Here is a 22,440-nt window from a genome sequence, read left to right as displayed (position 1 = left end):
CTGTCATCAAAGAGCCATGCGGGCATAAAGGCTCTGAATTGGGACAGATGTGTTCACAGCCAGTACCTGCCAACTTGGTAATGTTTTATCTTAAGTGGACTCTCTTCCCCAGTGTGCAGGGAGGCCTCTGTGGGAGACGTCGTGTTTTTGGTGGACACCAGCATCAGCCCCCAAAACACCCGCAGTGTGCGGGGCTTCTTGTCTATGGTGGTCAATGGCTTCAACATCAGCAAAGAGGCAATCCGCGTGGGGCTGGCCCAGTACAGCAACGAGCCCCAATCTGAGTTCCTCCTTTCCACCTACCACCGAAAAGGCGAAGTGCTGAGACACATCCAGAGGTTTCCATTTACGCCTGGGGGCCACAAGATGGGTTTGGCCTTGCAGTTCCTTCTAGATCACCACTTCCAGGAAACCGCAGGGAGCCGGGCAAGCCAGGGCGTGCCTCAGGTTGCCGTGGTGATCAGCGCAAGCCCAACAGAGGACCAAGTGCAAGAGCATGCTGAGGCCTTCAGGAGTGCAGGCATCCAGCTCTTCGCGGTTGGCGTTGGAGATGCGGTTCCAGGGGAGCTCAGAGAGATTGCTAGCAGCCCTTCGGAGAAGTTTGTCTCCTTTGTGCCCAACTTCTCTGGTCTGGGCAGTCTCGCCCCCAAGCTTCGGCAGGAGCTTTGTGATACTTTGACAAAGGCAGCTCCACCGGTTGGCCATGTCTCTCCAGGTACAAAGGCTTTTCCCTTTTAATTTCTGATCTAGAAGTCACCATTTTATTTCTTTTTCATCCCTCCTATTTATCCCTTCCATGTATGTGCTTGTTTAATTCATTACTTTTAATTTACGTATAGTTGATTTACAGTGTTGTGCTAGTTTTGGTGTATAGCAAAATGATTTAGTTATCTATCTATATATCTATCCATTCTTTTTTCAGATTCTTTTCCATTATAGCTTATTCCAAGATATTGAATATAGTTCTCTATGCTATACAGCAGGTCCTTGTTGTTAATTTTTTTTATTTTTATTTTTTCATTCAAAGTAGAGAAACATATTTTACTTATAATTTTTGTTTAGTTATGATTTTTTTGACAACCACAGAAAGTTATTAGCATACTTGCAGTCATCTATATTAATCACCTATTAATTGCACATTCGTTGAACAACATATACAGATTTTGCAATTATTTACTTTGTCCTCTTAGGTTTATTGAAATGTACTGTCTGCTGAATCTGATAATAACAATTAGGTTTTTATTTTGTATGTCTTTTTTGTTTGTTTGTTTATTTGCCTCTCTCACAGCATGTGGAAGTTCTCGGGTCAGGAATTGAACCCTGTTTATTTTTTATTTATTTATTTATTTATTTAGTCTTTTTGCCTTTTCTAGGGCTGCTCCTGTGGCATATGGAGGTTCCCAGGCTAGGGGTTGAATTGGAGCTGTAGCCACCGGCCTACGCCACAGCCACAGCAACGAGGGATCCGAGCCACGTCTGCGACCTACACCACAGCTCACGGCAATGCCGGATCCTTAACCCACTGAGCAAGGCCAGGGATGGAACCTACAACCTTATGGTTCCTAGTCGGATTCATTTCCGCTGCACCACGATGGGAACGCCCATGTTTACTTTATATTTAATAGTTTGCATCTACTAATCCCAATCTTCTAATTTATCCCCCAGCCCCCTTTCCCCTTTGGTAAGCATAAGTTTGTTTTCTATGTGAGTCTCTTTCTGTTTTATGAACAAGTTCATTTGTTTTAATATTCCACATATAAGTTGTATCATATGGTATTATGTGGATTTCTCTATCTGACTTCGCTTAGTATGATAATCTCAAGGTCTGTTCATGTTGCCACAAATGGTGTTATTTCATTCTTTTTTTTGGCTGAATGGTTCTTCACTGTGTATATGTATCACTTCTTTATCCATTCATCTGTCGATAGAAACTTAGGTTGCTTCCATGTCTTGAATATTGTAAATAGTGCAGCTACAGACATTGGGGTGCATATACCTTTTCAAATTAGAGTTTTTCCCAGATATTATATGTATTTAATTTTAATTGTAAAATTTCATGAAACCATCTACACTTTATGCTCCTCTCCAAATATTGGCAAAAAACTTCAATTCTTTTTTATCAATCCTGTGGATCTTACGATGGTTTTATATGTGGGTGTAGTGTTAGTCTGCTTTTGAAGGAAAAAGTATTTGTTCCTAGAATGACATTATCATTATCATCCTAGATTAACCTGCCCATATTGCCTGGATGTATTACGGAAGAGCTCAGAAAAGAATTTGGTGAGGATGTGGAGGATGCAGGGTAGAGAAGTAGAGTAAAGTAAGGAGGGGTATGATCTCAGGTAAAACTTTCACAGAGGGTAGTTATAGCTTAAGCTTACAGGAGAACTCAGTAAGTTATGTTTCAGGGTTTTCTTGACCCAAGGCAAGGAGCTAGGCCTTTGTATATTGTGGGCTTAACAACTCTAACAGCTGAAGAGAAGTCCTCCATGGGGCAAGGTACAGAAATGGTAAAAAAGAAATCCAAGATATATGCACCCTTATGTTCATTTTACCACTATTCACAATAGCCAAGATGTGGACGTGTCCACTGACAGATGAATGGACAAAGAAGATGTGGTATATACAAGCAGTGGAATATTACTCAGCCATAAAAAAGAATGAAATAACCTGCACCAACATGGATGGATCTTGAGATTATCATACTAAGTGAAGTAAGCCAGACAAAGACAAATACCATATGATAACACTTATACGTGGAATCTAAAATACGACATAAATGAACTTATCTGTGACACAAAAACAGACCCACAGACATACAAAACAGACTTTAGTTGCCAAGGGGGAGGAGGGTGGGGGAGGGATAGATTGGGAGTTTGGGATTATCAGATGCTAATTATTATATATAGAATGGATCAACAACAAAGACCTATTTGATAGCATATATTCAATATCCTGTAATAAACCATAATGGAAAAGAATACGAAAAAGAATATATATACAGATATATATGTATATATGTGAATCACTTTTCTGTACAGCAGAAATTACCACAACATTTATATCAGCTGTACTTCAATAAAATAAATTTAAAAAAGAAAAAAATCCAAAGGGACCTGGGCAGAGCACTGATACTCTCTGCTATAGCTTATCCTCTCTCATCCTCAAAACAACCCTATGAGAGTCTGAGGACTGGTATTAAGACTTCAGTGCTACAGAGAAGAAAATTGAGTCTCAAAGAGGTGAGTGATAAGTAGATTACACGGCTACAAAGTGGTAGAACTACAATGAGATGTATTATGGAATATGGAGTGTGTCGAGCTGCCTGACTAGTTGGTTTGGGCACCCTCCTAGAGTCAATGTTTATTCCCTCTAAAAAGAGACAGGCCCTCTCTCAGCATGCCGAGAAGCCTTTACACAAGTGCTTTTCTCCTTAATGAGATTCAAGGGATTGGCCAAATGGATCAAAAGATGGAGGCAGGACAGAAACCTTAGAACACGATGAGTGGAAGGAAGGTGAGGCATGAAGGATGTTGTCACTCCTTTGAGCACACTGTCATTTAGGGGTGCCTGAGAACCATGGCCTGTAGGCTGCCTGGCATTGCCCTCCCTTTCTTTGCACCGTTCGGCTCCAGTGGTTCTACCCATTGTGAGTGAAGACCCACAGGCCCCACCCCTTTTGTCCTCTCTTGCAGCTTGCAGAGAAGCAGCCCTGGCAGACATCATCTTCCTAGTAGACAGCTCAACCAGCATTGGACCCCAGAACTTCCAGAAGGTGAAGAACTTCCTTCACTCTGTCATCTTGGGGCTTGACATCAGCAGTGACCAGGTCCGAGTGGGACTTGCTCAGTATAATGACAACATCTACCCAGCTTTTCAGCTGAACCAGTACCCTCTAAAGGGTGTGGTCCTGGAGCAGATCCGGAACCTGCCCTATCGTACGGGAGGTACAAACACCGGGAGCGCCCTGGAGTTCATCAGGACCAACTACTTGACGGAGGCAGCCGGCAGTCGGGCCAAGGACGGGGTTCCTCAGATAGTTATCCTGGTGACAGATGGGGAGTCAAATGATGAGGTCCAAGAGGCAGCTGACAAGTTGAAAGAAGATGGGGTTGTTGTGTACGTGGTAGGAGTCAACGTCCAGGATGTCCAGGAGTTACAAACAATAGCCAGTGAGCCACTGGAGAAGTTTCTCTTCAATACTGAGAACTTCAACATCTTGCAGGATTTCTCTGGAAGCATTCTCCAGACTCTTTGCTCAGCGGTAGAGGGCAAGATCAAAGGTAAGAAGCTGTGTTAAATCCCAGCATTCCAACTGGGATGTCTAATTCCAGTAAGAGCCAATCTACACCGTTTGTAGTAGGAGCACTTCTGGAGAACGTGGGAGACTTTTCCATTCATGGGAGGAAAAGAACATCTGGTTTTGGAGTCCAGAAGACCTATTTTTTAAATTTAAATTTATTTATTTATTTAGTCTTTTTAGGGCTGCACCCATGTCATATGGAAGATCCCAGGCTAGGAGTCAAATCAGAGCTACAGCTGCTGACCTACTCCACAGCTGCAGCAATGCCAGATCTGAGCCGCATCTGTGACCTACACCACAGCTCATGAGAATGCTGGATCCTTAACCCACTGAGCAAGGCCAGGGATTGAACTTGTGTCCTCATGGATTGTAGTCAGATTCATTTCTGCTGAGCCATGATGGGAACTCCAACAATGGATCCTTAATCCACTGAGTGAAGCCAGGGATTGCACATGAGTCCTCAGGCATACTAGTTGGGTTCGTTACCACTGAACCGCAATGGGCACTCCTGCTATTTTTTTTTTAAATCCTGGCTTTGCCACTGTCTAATTTTGCAAGTATAGACAAGCAGTTTCACTTCTACCCTCTGTTTTCCTCATCTGCGAAATGAAGATAATAATACTGGGCTAGTAGCACGGTTTATGAGGATGAAATCAGATAGTGTAAAAAACCCTGTGGCACAAAGCAATTACTTAGTATAGGTTAATTTCCTTTGCCTCCTCCTTTGGTTGAAAAAGCATAATTGAAAGGCATTTTAGTCTAAAAAAGCAGACAGCAAAGGCAGCAGGGTATGGGGGAGAGAGCCTGTGATAGAGTCTTACACAGTGGATCTGGAGGTACAGGACATACAGTGCTACACAAATATGGTACCTCTCCTTCTTACATTCCTCACACAAGGCCATCCTTGTATTCAATTTTCATGAGATTTTGATTTAATGCGCTTTGTCCTCTGTGTCTTTTCCTCCCCACTTCTCTCATTCCAGAATCTGCCCAGCGCTATGCAGATGTGGTCTTTCTTGCTGACACCTCACAGAACACATCACAGACCAGTTTCCAGTGGATGAGGAATTTCATCTCCAGAGTGGTTGGCATGCTGGATATTGGCAGGGACAAGTATCAGATTGGGCTGGCTCAGTATGGTGCTCAAGGTCACACTGAGTTTTTGCTCAACACCTACTGGACCCAGGATGAGATGATGGCTCACATCCGTGAACACTTTGTGCCCCGGGGAGGTTCCAGGAGGACAGGCAAAGCTCTGCGATACCTCCATCAGACCTTCTTCCAGGAGGCAATGGGAAGCCGGTTTCTCCAGGGTGTTCCCCAATATGCAGTGGTCATTACTGCAGGCAAATCTGAGGATGAGGTCCGCGATGCTGCACAGACATTGAGGGAGAAAGGCGTGAAAGTCATGTCTGTGGGTGTTCAAGACTTTGACAAGAGAGAACTTGAGGAGATGGGGACACTACCCCTTGTATATGAGATACAAGGACAGGAAAGCATTAGACAGGTGATGCAGGATGTGAGTGAGGTGATCCAAGGGACTGGGAAGCTCGAGACCAAAAATGAAGCTGAGAAGGAGCCTGTAATGGGTAAGCTTTGTTCCCTAGGAGTGTGGGCCACTGGGGGTCTTAGCATACTAGGAAAGTCTGGAGAAAGAGCAGAGAAAGAGGGCCTTCTGGGTTCCTTGGTACCAGGATAGTAGCACCAGAGGATGGGGAAGAGGAGGAGGCATGGATTTGTCTCTTGCATGTACCTTGTATTGGTTAACTATGGTCCCAAAAGTGCTTCATGACGAGCCATCCAAAAAGTCGGTGGATGAAGAGTCATTCATTTTCACAGATCTGCTGGGGGTCAGCTGATCTTCATTGGGTTCAACTTCACTAGGCTTTGCTGATGTTACCTGGGGTTATTCACAGATTTGGGATTTGGCTGAGGGTTGGCTGATTTACCTTTGTTCTGCTCTGTAACTGCCATCTTCCTCCTGAGATCATTAGGCTAGTCTGGGCATATCCTTTCCATAGGAATTGTGTAAGAGAGAAAACCCAATTGCAAAAGCATTATTCAGACCTCTGCTTCATCCTCTGCTAACATCCCATTGGCAAAAGCAAATCATATGGCTATGTCGTCATTAGTGGTGTAAGAAAGTATATTCCTCTCATGGAAGTAAGGTGTAGGGAGTGAATATTTCTGAACAGTAATCCAAGTTACTATATACATTTTCCAGAAAGAGCATTCTGACTTCTCCTTGGAGATGAAGTAAACCCCTTCCTTAGGTTAGCATTCAAGAAGCTTAGGGGAGATGCTATTGCATTTTGAGTGATTCAATTCATAGTGCAGGGTTGTCTGGTGCATTGTTGAAGGTCTAATATCCTAGATCCCTTCCAGTAGCATCCCTAAATCTTAGGATGATTCAAAACACCGCCATATATTTCTGAATATGCCCTGGGGATGAGTACAGTGGTTGAGAACCACTGAATCAATTTCCTGCCAAGCACTTTTATACATTCTAACCACTAGCCAAACTGAACTACTCACCGTTTTCTGTGTATGTGTCATGCTTTCTCATCTCTGTCTCTGCCCTTAGACAGACTACACTATCAGCCTGAAATGCCCACAGTCAAAACTTTATCCTTCAGTTTTTAAGTTACCTGCCTGGTGGAGCATCCCCACAGATAGCAGTGATTCCTCCTTTCTCTGAACTGTCATAGCTCTGCCCAGACCTCTCAACATCTAGAGCTTGAGATGGAGTCCTTGGTGTTTTATAATCAGAAAAGACAAGCACATGTGAGATAAGAAGAGGAAAATCCAGGCAGAGATAACTAGGAATGAAGATGCACCTATGGACACTACATGAAGTAGAAATAGAGAAAAGGGAGAGTGTAGTGGAGAACCTGCTCTGGGGGGATTGTGTTGGTCTCTCAATAATGGGTGTGATGGGAAAGTGGAGGAGGACCTTCTTGCTTAGGGGAAGAATGAGGGTGTGGAAGTGGGAATGGGCTGGACAGATGTAGAAGAAAGTGAAAAAAAGGAGCCAGTTGAGATTTGGGGGGAGAGTTTAGAAATAGAGGGATGAGACTGGATGAGGTAGGATGAGCCTCTCTTACAGAATAAAGTCCCAGAGGCACTTCTTCGGCAGGAAAAAAATGCCACGGCCAAAGTGGTCTTTTAGGAAGGCCGCAGCGGGAAGGTGGATTCCATAGGACTCAGAAGGACTTTAAGGCTGGGGGCTGTCATCTTTTTACAAAGGGAGGATGCCTGGGTCTAGCTTGATGGTGGCTCTGATAATGAGGAAATGGGTACCTGCAGGTGAAGGAAGGGAGACATCAGAGATACTTGCAGTTTCTAGAGAAGGCGTTTCACACTTGGAAAAATCAGGGGCAACACCCTCATTTTAAATCTAGGATTGATTTTTTATAAAGTTTGTTTTATTGAAGTATATTTGTTTTACAGTGTTATGGTAATTTCATATCTAGGATTGATTTTTGATTCTTTATTTAAAAAAAGGGCCAAGGGAAAATTTCAGGACATCAGGAGACCAAAGATAAGTCAAAGGGTTATTATGTTCCCCTTATATTTTCTTCTCTAAACTTTGGTTCACACTGGTTTCAGCCTTCTGCATGTGTGGTTTCGGTTCTCTGCTAGAGAGATTTCTGTTTTCTTACGTCAAAGTAGATTTGGGCCTTTTTGGTATTAGCTTTCCCTACATCAGGCCCTGCCTTAAATTGGGAGGGAAAGTTCTGGACTCCCTTTGGAAGGGAGTTGATGCATTTCAGAGCCCCATTAGCCCATTTGAGGCAGGTTAAAGGAATAGTTCTTTCAATAGCAAAATGAAACATCCGGTTGTCTCAATTTTTGGACAAAGATTTTTCACAGCCACTTGCAATATTTCCTGTTGCCTCTGTTAAAATGACATGAAACTTAGCAGAGAAAGGTGTATGAGTTGTCACCAATTTGTTATTTCCATCTTTTACCAAAAGAGGAACAATTGCTAAATCAAGAAGGTGCCAGGCCTGGAGTTCCCACTGTGGCTCAGCGGAAACAAATCTGACTAGTACCCATGAGGATGCAGGTCCAATCCCTGGCCTTGCTCAGTGGCTTAAGGATCTGGCGTTGCCGTGAGCTGTGGTGTAGGTCAAAGATGCAGCTCAGATCTGGCATTTCTGTGGCTGTGGCATAGGCCAGCGGCTACAGTTCTGGGAATCTCTATATGCCTAGGGTGTGGCTATAAAAAGACAACAACAACAAAAAATGTGTCAGGCCTAGAGATGGGAATTTGACCCAGGGCTTCTTGAAACCAGAAAAAGGCAGGAAGAAACAAACAAACCACGAGTCAAACAAGACTCAGATGCTTCTAATGGACTTAGATGAATTGAAAAATGATCTGAAAGCACTTTCTTGTGGCTATTCATATATTTACATATTTTGCAAGTGATGTAAACATACTTGCATGAGAAAAATTTTGAGCCCCGTGATGTTCTTTGACTGTCATGCCAAGTGATGGTCATAAAGCTTCCACTAACTTCTAATTATCATTAATTAAGTTATTATAAGATGTACTATTTACAATTTGTAACACTCACTGTATTATCACAGTATATAAAAGTAGACCATAATACTACTTTTGTGTACAAAATGAGTGTTGTCTTTATTCCTCTATCCTCCTGCTGAAGCCCTTCTTTCTGCTTTTGTTTGTTTGTAGCATGCCCGACTGCTATTCCGGCCGACCTAGTATTCCTCATTGAGGAATTTAGCAGGGCTGGGCAGTCGAATTTCCAACTAGTTGTCAGTTTCTTGAAGACCACCATTGGCTCTCTAATTATTCATTGGGATGTTGTGAGAGTTGGCTTGGTCTTTTACAGCGACGAACCACGGCTGGAGTTTGCACTGGATGCATTTCAAAATCCAGCCCAAATCTTGGAGCATCTGGACAAATTAGCCTATAGGGAAAGAAGAGGAAAGACCAAGACTGGCACTGCTTTGGGTTTCCTAAGGGAGAAGGTGTTCATTCGGGAGAAGGGCAGCAGGTCTGAGCAAGGTGTGCAGCAGGTGGCTGTGGTCATCACGGAAAGCTTCTCCCAGGACAACGTGTCCAGACCAGCTTCCCTGCTCCGAAGGGCAGGGGTGACCATCTACGCAGTGGGCACCCAGCATGACTCGGAGAGCATGGACCTGGAAAAGATAGCATCATATCCTCCTTGGAAACATGTCATCCCCCTGGATTATTTGCAACTGGCCATTGTGGGAAGCAAGATTAAGAACCAGCTCTGCCCTGAGATTGTGGGCACAAGGGCCTTCGTGTCAGGGATGGGCCATGCCCTACAAGAAGGTAGGAGCATCTTTTCCAAATGTAATCTTTTATTTTTTTAAAAAAATCTTTACTCTGCTTGCTCCATACACCTACCTCCTCTACCCCTCACCTAAGAAAAGAGTCTCGAGTCAATTCATTTAAAAACAGAAACAAAGCATAAAATCTTAATTGTGTTTTGATTCTGTACAGTGCAGAGTATGAAGTAAAAAGTGAACATGCGTCCCTCTTATTTTTTTTTTGTCGTGCCCACCACATGCAGTGACTCCCAGGCCAGTGATTGAACCTGCACCACAGCAGTAACCACAGCCACAGCAGTGACAATGCCAGATCCTTACCCCACTGAGCTACCAGGGAACTCCTTCCCTCTTCTTACCCCTCATTCTTTTTAACAAAGAATTTGATGACAATATGTGCATATTTACAGTAGAAGCTGTAGAGATCTGAGTATGGATTGACCAAATATAGTCACTTAAAGCAGGGATTTATTTCTAAAAAGACACAAACATTCTTGAATTTAAACATTTTAACTTAAAACATAGTAAAGGAACCCTAATTTGCCAATCTTCTGCAGGGCCAAGTCTTCTTTGAATATGAGCCCTGCTGATTGGAGTTCCATGTATTTTCTTCATTAATCATCCGATGTGTATTTTCTCATAATTTCCAGCTTGTTTCTTTCATGTGGGAAGAGAACATAACCTTTGAAACAGTCTCAGTACAGAAATCCTTATTGATTTTTATGATCTCAAAATGCAATCATCTTTTGTAATGCTGTCTAGTACATCACCAATTTCTTTTACAACAACTTGCCTTTATTGGGTCTTTTCTAAGCCATTAACCTGGTTTTCATAGATGCAGCAACCTTCTTTTATTCACACTCACATCCTCTTGACTTGCTGTGTAATTACTGTAACAAAACGGCCGTAAATAGGCTGGAGACAAACCCATGTCACTCCTGGTAGGCTTAATCTTCCATGGAGTGAAGCAGAGCTGTATTCAACTGGAGGTCTCAAGGGGAGGCACTCAATGTATTGTGGGAGCAACACTTGTGTTCCAGAGGGAAGAGAGAATATCAGTTATCTGGCGAGTTACTCTTAAGTGACTCCTTATAGAAGTCAGTTAGGAGAGCTGCTCCTATATCCGCAGTTAAAAGAAAAACACGAGAGAAACATACAAGTCAAGTATATCGCCCTGAGGTCAAACTGCCTGGATTTTTTAAATTGTAGTATAGTTAATTTAAAATATTAATTTCTGCTGTATAGCAGAGTGATTCAGTTATACACACACTTTTTTTTTTCAGATTCTTTTCCGTTACAGCTTATTACAAGATAGCTCGCTGTGCTCAAACTGCCTGAATGCCTGAATTTTATTATTTTTGGCCATGCCCATGGCATGTGGAAGTTTCTGGGCCAGGAATCAACCTGAGCCACAGCAATGACAATGTTGAATCCTTAATGGCTAGGCCACCAGGGAACTCCCCAAATGCCTTAATTTTAAATCCCAAATTTGTCACTTCTGGGCTGCCGTAAATATCTTTGTGTCTGTCTGTCTACTTGTCTATTTTTGTCCACTTATGCTAGTGTTTTTTAGATTTGAGTCACAATTATTGAAAAAAGGTGGCAACTTGAAATGTAGATGATTAACTTAAAAATTCAAGGCTGTGATTATCCTCATCTTTGGAGAAAATCACTGAGCTTTTTCCTTTTTTAAAAATAACCATGAAATGATTTTGTAATTTCTTGATTACTTGTGTGGAATCCTAGAGATTTAACAAATCTAAATAAATTCCTGTATTTCTCTTTGGACAGTATTTTTTTTTTTGTCTTTTCTGGGGCCATACCTGAGGCACATGGAGGTTCCCAGGCTAGGGTTCTAATCGGAGCTGTAGCCCCTGGCCTACGCTACAGCCACAGCAAATCCAGATCCGAGCCAAGTCTGCGACCTACACCACAGCTCATGGCAATGCCAGATCCTTAACTCACTGAGTGAGGCCAGGGATTGAACCCGCAATCTCATGTTTTCTAGTTGGATTTGTTAACCACTGAGCCATGACGGGAACTCCCTGGCCTGTATTTTTTAGGCCCTTTCTCTGTTTGGGGAATGAGGAGCAAAATTATTAAATATGAATTTCACTGGCTTGTGCACCCCCTGCCTGTATTTTGTAGGGAAGAGAGAGAGACACCTCCTTTTCCCTCCCTTTGGTTCACAAATGGTATAAAGAGTTGAGAGTTGATTTCTTTTCCAGGCTTTATAGCAGCTAAAAAGAAACATGGAATCAGGAAAATCAGCCCAAAGTCTAGGATGATTGGGGCTGGGGGTAGTAACTTAGAGGTAAATAGATGTTGGGGCTATTTTACCAGAATTTTGTCCTGGGTAATTATAATATTTGCCACTTATTGATCATCTGCTACATGTCAGATCCTCTGCTAAGCATTTTATGTATGTAATAGATGTGCATGCATAGCAGCATCAGACTTAACCCCCTCCTCCCAAATTTCCATCTGCCAAGCTTGGCAGTAATGCATCATATCAGGCAGTACTTGAGTCTCTTGGCTCCTGCGGATGGTACAGAAACCCTGGGTGGGGCTAGCTGTAGAGTTGTCTCTTCTTGCATGGTGGTCCTTTTCTCAGACCCAGGACAGCTACAGACTTCCCACCAGTGGGTGCTGGTAAGGCTCCTTTTTCTGCCTTCTCTTTTCCTAAATGCCTCTCCATTCTCTTAAGCACTCAGCCAACACTTTGAAAGCCACAACCTTTCCTATGCCTGCCCCTCTAGGGTAAGGTTGTCAGATAAAATATAGGAAGCCCAGTTAACTTTGATTTCATTCACATAAACAACAAATACCTTTTTTTTTTTTTTTTTTTAAGCATAAGGATGTCTCATGTATCGCATGGACCAAAGTTCTCCCAAATGATGGCCGGAGCAAGGGAGCCCAGCTCCTGCTTTGGGCCACTTCCCTTTTGGCCAGGAACATGAGAAAGCTTTTGATTCTTTCCTGGCTTGAGGGACTCCAGAGATTAATAACACAAGGCTGAAATGATCAAGAAGAAAATTGTGTCTCATTTTTCCGGGGGTGGGGGGGATGTGCTAGAGGACAAAAATAAAACAATGAGTGATATAACTGTGATTTTTTAATACTTAGTTCTGCTGTGTTTCCATGGTCTTATTGATCTTCACAATAAACTTACTAGGTAGTTGTTAAGATTCTCATTTGAGGAAGTTCCTGCTGTGGCTCAGCGGTAACGAGCCCGACTAGTATCCATGAGGTTGCGGGTTTGATCCCTGGCCTTGCTCAGTGGGTTGAGGATCTGGCGTTGCTCTGGACTGTGGTATAGGTTGCAGACATGGCTCAGATCTTTAGTTGCTGTGGCTGTGGCATAGGCTGGCAGCTACAGCTCCGATTTCGACCCCTAGCCTGGGAAACTCCATATGCCTTGGGTGAGGCCCTTAAAAAAAAGATAAAAAGACAAAAAAAAATCTCATTTGACATATTAGGGAAATGCAGTGGGGTGAAACCTGCTAGTGAGTGGTGGAGGTAAGATTTAAATACAGAGACTTTTGTCCTTTGGAGTCTAGGCTTTAATACAAAATGGTTCATTTAAGTAAGGCTCATTGAAAGTTTTATATTAATTTCAGTTAATCAAATTAAATTAAGTTTTAGAAAGTATACTCTCTTGTCCACGTATTTAAAAAGTATAACTTGGAGCTCCAACTGTGGTGCAATGCAATCAATGGCATCCTAGGATGTGGGTTTGACCCTCTGCCTGGCACAGTGGGTTAAGGATCTGGTATTGCCTACAGCTGTGGCTTAGGTGGAGACTGTGGCTTGGATTTGATCCTGGCCTGGGAGCTCCATATGCTCTGGGCAGCCAAAAAAACCCCAACAGCAACAAAACCCACAAAAAACCCAGTATAACTTTCAGGGGAAGTGCTACTAAATGCAAGTTTGGGTGCCTGACACCCAGTGAGGTTAAACAAAGGGTTTGGTGCAGAGAAAGGCTTGGAGCAGAGAAAGGTTTATTGCAGGGCTATGCAAGAAGACAGGTGGCTTATTCCTTAAAAACACTGAACTCCTTGAAGGCTTTCAGCAAAGCCTTTTATAGGAAAGGTGAGGGAGGGGTGTGGTTGGTTGTTGCCAGCTTCTTAGTGTGGGAATCCTTTGTTCTTGCAGCTGTCCAGGTAGGTCAAGTCACTATGTTCCTGCAAACCTCCAACAAGACAAATGTTATTTTCTGTTCTTTTTATCTCTATATGAATGGACCCATAAAGGTCAGAGGGCTGATAATAGGCTATTCTCTATATTTCAGAGTACAGAAAACATTCTTTCTTTTTTATAGGGTCACACCTTTGGCATATTGAAGTTCTCAGGCTAGGGGTTGAGTCGGAGCTACAGCTGCTGGCCAATGCCGCAGCCATAGCAATGCCAGATCTGAGCCACATCTGCGATGTACACTACAGCTCACAGCAGTGACAGACAGATCCTTAACTCACTGAGGGGGGCCAGGGATTGAACCACATCCTCATGGATACTAGTCAGGGTCGTAACCCACTGAGCCACAAAAGGAACTCCATGGCAACATTCTTTTACAAAAGGTGAGAGCCAGAATGACTGAGCACAGGCAACAGCACAAAAGTTAGTAAAAGAAACAGATCTAATATGGAGACAGATTTGTTCTTCGCTATTACAGAAGCAGGGATAATGGGTGCTGAGACAATCCATAGCTTCAAGTATGCTGTGATATTTTACTGTCACAGCATGTTGTTCAGGATGCTGTTCTCAACATCCTCACTTGAGCAGTGTCAAGTAATATTTACCTCATGTCTCTAAGTGGAGTTCATCAAAAATAGACTCTGAAAAGAAAATATAGATATAAATGATTTATCTGGGAGGTGAGTCTCTGCTCTGTCAGGGGAGTAGAGATGGGGGAGAGGCTGGGAAGGCAGCTAGTACAAGCTGAGTTGGTAAGCTGGTTATTGCTGAAGGCACTGTTGTGGACTCATGGAGGCTGTGTTGTCCCACCCAAGGGGGGGGGGGGCTGGGGTATTTGTTCATTACCCCCTGTCAATCACAGGCTCCTGGCTGCTCCAACTCCCTCCTAGGCTTGCCTAGTGTATGGGCTGATCATGCTCCTGACTGAGAGTATCCTAGGCAGGGTCTCAGGTGTTTTTTAATAACAAGGCAACAATGAGGGCCGAGGGAGTGTGGGAGGATCCATATCAACAGCTTTGCTATGTTCCACCTGATGTGCTGTTCTAATGGGCTGCTTATTCTTGCCTAGGCTGTGTGCATATTGAGAAAGCAGACATTTACTTCCTTATTGATGGGTCTGGCAGCATCTTCCACAATGATTTTCTGGAAATGAAGGTGTTCATGAATGAAGTGATAAAGATGTTCCATATCGGGCCTGACAGAGTACAGTTTGGAGTTGTTCAGTACTCAGATGAAATCAATAGTCAATTTACCCTTAACCAGCATCCCAGTGTGGAAAGGCTGAAGGTGGCCATCGATGGCATCCAGCAGAAGGGAGGTGGAACCATGACAGGTCAGGCTTTAGGTAACATGGTTAAGATATTTGCAGACACTGCTCGCAGCAACGTGCCTTGGTATCTCATCGTCATCACTGATGGCCAATCTATGGACCCGGTGGCTGAGGCTGCAGAGGCATTGAGGGGAGATGGAGTTACCATTTACGCTATTGGAGTCAGAGATGCTAATACTGTTGAGCTTCGAGAGATAGCTGAAGACAGAATGTTTTTTGCGCATGATTTTGATTCCTTGAAGGCCATCCAACAAGAAGTGGTACAGGACATCTGCTCCTCAGAGAGTAAGAATTTTTTCCTTCAATTTCTCTCCCCCTTTCAAGTATATATGTTGAATCTATTTGAATAGGCTTCATTCTCAAAGTGTAGATTCACAGGTCTACAAGTGAGTATTGGACATGGAGTGACCATGACCTAGAATGAACTAAGCCAGTCAAATTTTATATCTTTATCATATAGCTGTGTTTTATTTTGAGACTACTTTGTGCTAGGTCACAGCAAATTTATGTTATTGACTTCCTTTTCTACCCCCTTTAAAAATGCTTTCATGTTGTATAGCTGTCAACTCCAACTCTCTCTAGAGATTTGTAATGAATTGGTTTCAGACTCTGAGTGGATGTTCTGTTTTGCTTCTTGCCCCCTCCCCTCACCCCACAGCCTGTAAGAATAGGAAAGCTGACATTATCTTCCTTATGGATGGTTCAGAATCCATCTCCTCAAAAGACTTTGAAAAGATGAAGGATTTCATGAAGCGAATGGTGAACCAGTCTAATATTGGTGCTGATGAAATTCGGATTGGCCTTCTGCAGTTCAGCTCAAACCCCCAGGAAGAATTCAGGCTCAACCAATACTCCTCAAAAGTGGACATTCACAGAGCCATCTCAAATGTTAAGCAAATCAATGATGGCACCTACACTGGGAAAGCCTTGCACTTCACTCTGCCGTTTTTTGGCAGTTCTAGAGGAGGGAGGCCCAGTGTTCCTCAGTATTTGATTGTGATCACTGACGGGGTCGCCCAGGACAATGTAGCCGTACCAGCCCAGGCTCTCAGGGACAGAAACATAATTATTTTTGCCATTGGGGTAGGAGAAGCCAAAAACGCTCAGCTTTTGGAGATCACTAATGACCAGAGCAAAGTGTACTATGAAGAAAAATTTGACTCCCTGCAAAACCTGGAGAAGGAAATTCTTTACAGGGTCTGCATTCCGCAAGGTAAGTGACAGAGGATTTGTTATTTGAACTTCAAACCCATGGTAGGTGTCAGGGACCCAGCTGGATCTCTTAATAAAATAAAGCTAATCCTTCTAGCCGTCCCTTGGAGAACCTTTTTTTTTTTTCTTAAAAAAACTTATTTTATTGAAGTACTGTTGATTTACAGTATTGTTAATTTATGCTGTATAACAAAGTGATTCAGTTATGCACATTTACTCTTTTTTATGTTCTTTTCCATTATGGTTTATCACGGGGCATTGAATATAGTTCCCTGTGCTATACAGTAGGACCTCATTCATCCATCCTATATACAGTAGTTTGTCTCTGCTAATCCTAAACTCCCACTCCATCCCTCCCCCCTTTTAATCATTCCTATGGTCATCACCACTCTGGACTCTGAAGGGCTGCTCCTTCTCAGAACTGTCTACTAAGTCCTCACAAGTCTTCCTTTATTCCTTGTAGAGAGATGAAACCACACTGGAATGTGCAAACACAACCTACTGAAGACTGGGGTACAGGGAAAGGAAAACAAGTAGAGAATAAGATCGTTTCAATAGTCGCTGTTATGAAACAGAACAAACACATTGTCATTTCCATGTGTCGCCATACACGGGTCTCTCTAGTTTGTTGCCAATCTGTTTCCTTAGGGGGAAGGTCATCCTCAATCCCATTTTTATCTACTCAGTCTTTTATCCCAAACAGCAAGATCCAGAGACAAGAGTTCCTCTTCCCAACAATCTGGGTCTCCTTCTGCTTTTTTCCTAAGACTTGCCTCTTAGGGGCAGTTGACCCAGACAATGTCTTCGTGGACGACCCACCTCCTACCCCTGAGATTCTCTAGCACAACCACATTATTAATCGGAAGAGCTAACTTTTAGATGGTGTTTTTTATGCAGGCCCTATTCCAAGGGATCCCATAGGTTAAAACATTCCATCTTCACATAACTTTTTTAATAGATAGTATTTTACAAATAAGGAAACTAAGACACTAAAAAGTCAGGTTATTTGGCCCAACTAAATCATAGAGATGAGATGTGAGCTGGAGGCAGTCTAGATCTAGAGTGTGTGTACTAAATACTGTTTTCTGTTGCCTTTGGATATGGTATCATAAAGCACAACGGGGCCTGTCAAACTAACATGTATTTGAATCACCTGAAGATCTTGTTAAAATGCAGTTTCTGATTCAGTAGGTTGGGTTGGAATTCTGCTTTCCTTTTTTTTTTCTTTTTTTTTTGGTCTTTTTAAGGCTGCATTTGCGGTATATGGAAGTTCCCAGGCCAGGGGTCAAACTGGAGTTGCAGCTGACAACCTATGCCACAGCCACAGCAAGGCCAGATCCAAGCCGTATTTGCAACCTACACAGCAGCTCACAGCAATGCCGGATCCTTAACCCACTGAGCAGGGCCAGGGATTGAACTTGTGTCCTTGTGGATACTAGTCAGGTTCATCAGCACTGAGCTACAATGGGAACTCTAGATTCTACCTTTCTAACAAGCTCCCAAGTGATGGTGATAGGACTGGGATCACACTTTGAATAGGGGGTTGTATGGCATAGTATAGTATGGTATGGTTAGTAAGGAATAGCATAGAATGCCATAGAATTGTACAGTAATGTGTAGTAAAGTATATTATAGTATAATAAAGTATACTATATAGTATAAAATCATACAGAATAATATATAATGAAACCCATTAAAGCCCAGTATTCCTATATCAACCCCATGTGAAGTAGATACTATTATATTTTTTTGGTATTTTTTTATTACAATATAGTTGATTTACAATGTTGTGCCAACGATATTCTTACCAACTCAATTTCCATATGAGAAAAACAGGGAAGTTAACTAACTCTGATAGAGAATAATGGAGGCAGTGTTTGAATTTCCCAGCAGTTTGGTGTCAAAAGCCAGAGCCAATTTTTTAGAGTGTTATTAATTTTGTTTGTATTGTATAAAGAATATCCTGACCTTGGAGTGTGTTTGGTGAATTCAGAATTCAATTGAAATGAATGCATGCATAAAGTTATTTTTTTTTAAATAAGCACAGATTATGGGATATCCTGCATTAAGCAGCTCACATTCTTCAGGAATCAAAGTCCTATTTTTTGTTTTGTTTTGTTCTTATGTGCTTGGGTATTATCCTGGGGGAGCAGAAGAGATATAGGATTCCAGCTTCTGTTTTTAGATTATTTTGAACCAAGGATTTATATTTATTTCCAGCTCTGTCTTAGCTTTAATAATGGCTAAAACCTAATTAATTCTAGAATCAAAAATCTGAATCAGAAAACCTTAGAGGTTATCTGGTGAAGTTCAACCCTCTCCATGAACAAGGAAATAAAATGCTACTGGTGTTACAGGATAAAGCCAGCTGAAAATGTTCCTAAGGAAAATGTAAATTAGAAATGTTGGAATAATATGCCATACTCAAAAATTCCTTTTTTTTCCCCTGAATTTAGATCTGATATAGAAATAAAATTTGTACCTGTGAGAACTCCTTTTGGTGACTTTCAATCAGAGACTTAAAAATCAAAAGAAAACCAAGATGTTTTATATGGAGGGAGGGGCAGAAGGTATTTTATATCTTTTCAATTCCAGAAACATATTTGGCCAGCTAACATGGGTATGACATTTTGGGGATTGAAAACTCCCGGGTCAGCCCTGGATCTCAGGGCCCTCAGAAATTTTATGCCACTCTTTTAACCCTTTTCACTGATGAAGGGTCCAGTGTTTATTTATTTTCATCAAAAATCCCCTCCATTACCCCTATCTGTAGTTTTGTTTTTATTGATTTTGAGCCAAATACTCTAATATGTGCTGATCTAGGAGAAACTATCTACATGTCCCAGCTTGCCCTGATAAGCCCGTGTTATGCCTGGTTATCCAGGAGTAGTTAATAATAGTGGCTCTTTTTATGGTTATTAAGTTATGTTTTAAGTTACTCACCCAAATTCTGATCCAGGTACATGTGTTATGATCAACTTTTGTATCCTCAGTGGAATTTTATGGATGGTTTTGTTATGAGTGGATGGGTATAGCCTGAAAGATCAATGGCCTTTAAATTCTAGTTACACCCTTCCAGGAGGACTTAAATATTTTCAAACAGAAGAAACATAAAATTGGGAATGCTTATCAGTCTTGATCATGTCTAATATGCCTCCACAAAACAAAGGTACGTGTGCAGGTGATGGAGGAAACTTCCAGGGGGAGAAGGATATAGTACAGCTCCTGCTTAAAGAGGCTCAAGGCTCGGGGTTTCCATTGTGGCTCAGGGATTAATGAATCTGACTAGGAGCCATGAGGTTGTGGGTTCAATCCCTGGCCTTGCTCAGTGGGTTAAGGATCCGGTGTTGCTGTGAGCTCTGGTATAGGTCACAGACTCAGCTTGGATCCTGCATTGCTGTGACTCTGGTGTAGGCTGGGGGCTACAGCTCTGATTAGACCCCTAGCCTGGGAACCTCCATGTGCCGTGAGTGCGGCCCTAGAAAAGACACACACGCCAAAAAAAAAAAAGAGAGAGACTCAAGGCTCATTCATATTTTCATCTTTGTTCATTGGGAAGTCATGTAATGAGCAAATGTGTTAGACACTGGGAAAGTAAGGTGACATAATCCATACTATGAGGGAATCTTTGTTTAGAGAAGGACACTTCAGGTAGACGGACTAGGACCTGCAGAGGCATAGTTATGTAACAGTATATATGTATTGGTTAGCTTTGCTGTGTAACAAGCCATTCCCCCCAATTAAACAATAAACACCACTGTTTAGCTTACACTTCTGTGGGCTGGCTGGAGGTTCTTCTTGCAGGGCCAGCTTGGCCGATATCTTCTGGGCTGGGTCATGAATCTATAGATGACTAATTTGATTTTCTTCTCTCTCTTCAAAGGATGCAATGTAGACTTGTCTGTAGGAATTGATCTCTCCACTCCCACAAGGCAAGTTCAGCAGAGGCTTCAAGGGTTACTGCCAGAGCTGATGCAGGAGCTGGCTATGCTTTCCAACATCAGCTGTGGCGTTCCTGGTCAGACTAACGTGATGCTCCGCTACCTGGTTCCTGGCTTAAAAGGCCAGCTTATCTTTGACTCGGGTTTTGAAAAGTACAGTGATGAGGCCATTCAGAAGTTCTTGATTCATCAGGCTGCCAGTAGCAACCATATGGATGTGGATTTTTTGCATTCCCTGGGAAATAATGCTATCCGTCTTTCTTCTGCCAGAGTGAAGGTAATAAATGCTGAGAACCCATGTTGTGGAACCATTAGACAGTGGGAGGGATACAGCTTTTGTGACTGAGGCCAACCAAACTGTTCTTTACTTGAGGAACTCTTACTCAGTAAAGACCAATAAGTTTTCTCACGCAGTCAGCAAATATTTACTAAACCCTAGAGGCTCTGTGCTGAATGCCAGTAGGGGTAAAAGGATGAAGTCCCTGCCCTCAAGTTACCCACAGTTTAGTGATTCTGCCACGGCATAAATTCATTCCAAAGACACTTGGAAGATACTAACTCCTTGTGGTCACTCATTGTCATGTAGGGAAGGGTCCATTATTTTTCCAATCAGCCCCTTGAACCATCTTTGGTGACAGTTAATGGCTTGCTGGCACAGTCCACCTCCTCCCTTCCTGGTACCCCAGACTGTACACCCACAGAAGTCCACAGAGATTAAAAGATCTCATGGGACATTTATTCGGAAATCATGTTCTTCAAACTTGGAAAGTTACATTGGATTTTCCCTTCAATCATGCATCCAATAGATTTATTTCTTGAAAAGTGTAATTCGCTTTTTAAGTTAAAATTTTCTACGTAGGTGATGAAGGAAACTTCCAGGGGAGAAGGAAGTAGTATAGTGTATATGTAAGTTTATTTTTAAAATAAGCATGGGTTATGGGATGTTATACATTAAGCAGCCCAGATTCTTCATGGCTGGGCTGAGTCAAAGTCCTCTTTTCTAGTTTGTTTCATTTTGTTTTTATGTACCTGGGTATTATCCTTGGGAAAAGAGGTACAGGACTCCAGCTTCTCTTGAGTAAAGGTAACAATTGTAGAAAATGCATTACAATTTGGGGATTTTTGCATTATAAAGATGAATATTAGAAGACAACTTTTGGACTATATGTGTATATACATATTTTGGTCTTTTTTTTTAGGGCCACACCCATAGCATATGGAAATTCCTAGGCTAGGAGGGATCGAATTGGAGCTGTAGCTGCTGGCCCAAACCACAGCCACAGCAATGCCAGATCCAAGCTGTGCCTGCAAACTACACCTCAGCTCATGGCAATGCCAGATCCTTAACACACTGAGAGGGGCCAGGGATCAAACCTGCGTCCTCAAGGATGCCAGTCGGGTTCATTACCACTGAGCCACAAAGGGAATTACTGGAATATATTTTTAAGCAAGCAGTTAAACTGATTCATTCCTTTTTTGGTGGGGTAGGGGGATGTGTATGAGAGAGGACAAGTGAAATGTGTAATCAAGCAACAAATGAATCGATGACACAGAGCAGAACAGAGTGAAAGCTTGGATGCAGCCAGAAGAACTAAGCTTACTTCTGCATTTTTTAAGAAATGTGAAACTTAATAGCATCCATCTTCTCCATTGCCTTTCCTTCTTCTCTGTTTCTCCTCCCTCTTTTCCTGCTTCCCCTACCTGCTTTTTTCTCTCATAAACAACAGGTCCTTTTAGTGTTTACAGATGGACTGGATGATGATTTAGAGCGAATGAAAGAAACATCTGAGCTTCTCAGAAAAAAGGGTAAGTGCTTGGAGTTGCCCTTTGCGGGCCTTGCTCCTCCCATAGGGGCTGAGACAGTCTTTCAGATTCCAAATGGCACTGGAACTGTAAGCTCCTGAATGCTAACTCAGGTGGTCAGAGTTCAATGCCCAGGAGGCTGATCCAGTTTCCCTCTTGATATGAATTAGGAGACTATTCAGGTCTGAGGGGGCCGGGGGCTCCACATCCCCAACACTGACTAAGGGTCGCTCTGACTGAGACACAGTTAACCAAACAGCACCTGGCATCTGCTTTGGAGGGTTGCAGAGGCAGCTCCTACTTCGTGGGGGTGCTAGGCACTCTCTGCTCTTTTA

The 22,440-nt window shown here is 42.6% G+C and overlaps 1 protein-coding gene across 7 annotated transcripts in view; it reads left to right on the top strand.

Moving 5' to 3' along the window:
* LOC125120356 (collagen alpha-4(VI) chain-like) overlaps positions 1 to 22,440 on the top strand; it is a 134,040-nt gene that overhangs the window by 20,894 nt on the left and 90,706 nt on the right. For all 7 annotated transcript variants that reach the window (XR_007133309.1, XM_047768426.1, XM_047768449.1 and 4 more), the window contains exons 3-10: positions 113 to 715; positions 3,696 to 4,283; positions 5,287 to 5,892; positions 9,003 to 9,629; positions 14,889 to 15,434; positions 15,808 to 16,362; positions 20,245 to 20,579; positions 22,030 to 22,108. Coding sequence is in view for 6 of the 7 variants with exons in the window: in XM_047768426.1 (XP_047624382.1) it covers positions 113 to 715; positions 3,696 to 4,283; positions 5,287 to 5,892; positions 9,003 to 9,629; positions 14,889 to 15,434; positions 15,808 to 16,362; positions 20,245 to 20,579; positions 22,030 to 22,108 (3,939 nt within the window). In the remaining variant the exon portion in view is untranslated. The remainder of the gene's footprint in view (positions 1 to 112; positions 716 to 3,695; positions 4,284 to 5,286; positions 5,893 to 9,002; positions 9,630 to 14,888; positions 15,435 to 15,807; positions 16,363 to 20,244; positions 20,580 to 22,029; positions 22,109 to 22,440) is intronic.

Source organism: Phacochoerus africanus, chromosome 1, assembly GCF_016906955.1.
Source record: "Phacochoerus africanus isolate WHEZ1 chromosome 1, ROS_Pafr_v1, whole genome shotgun sequence".
Classification (NCBI taxonomy): domain Eukaryota; kingdom Metazoa; phylum Chordata; class Mammalia; order Artiodactyla; family Suidae; genus Phacochoerus; species Phacochoerus africanus.
The sequence above is the reverse complement of the archived record's forward strand: the minus strand, read 5'-3'. Positions and strand labels throughout refer to the sequence as shown.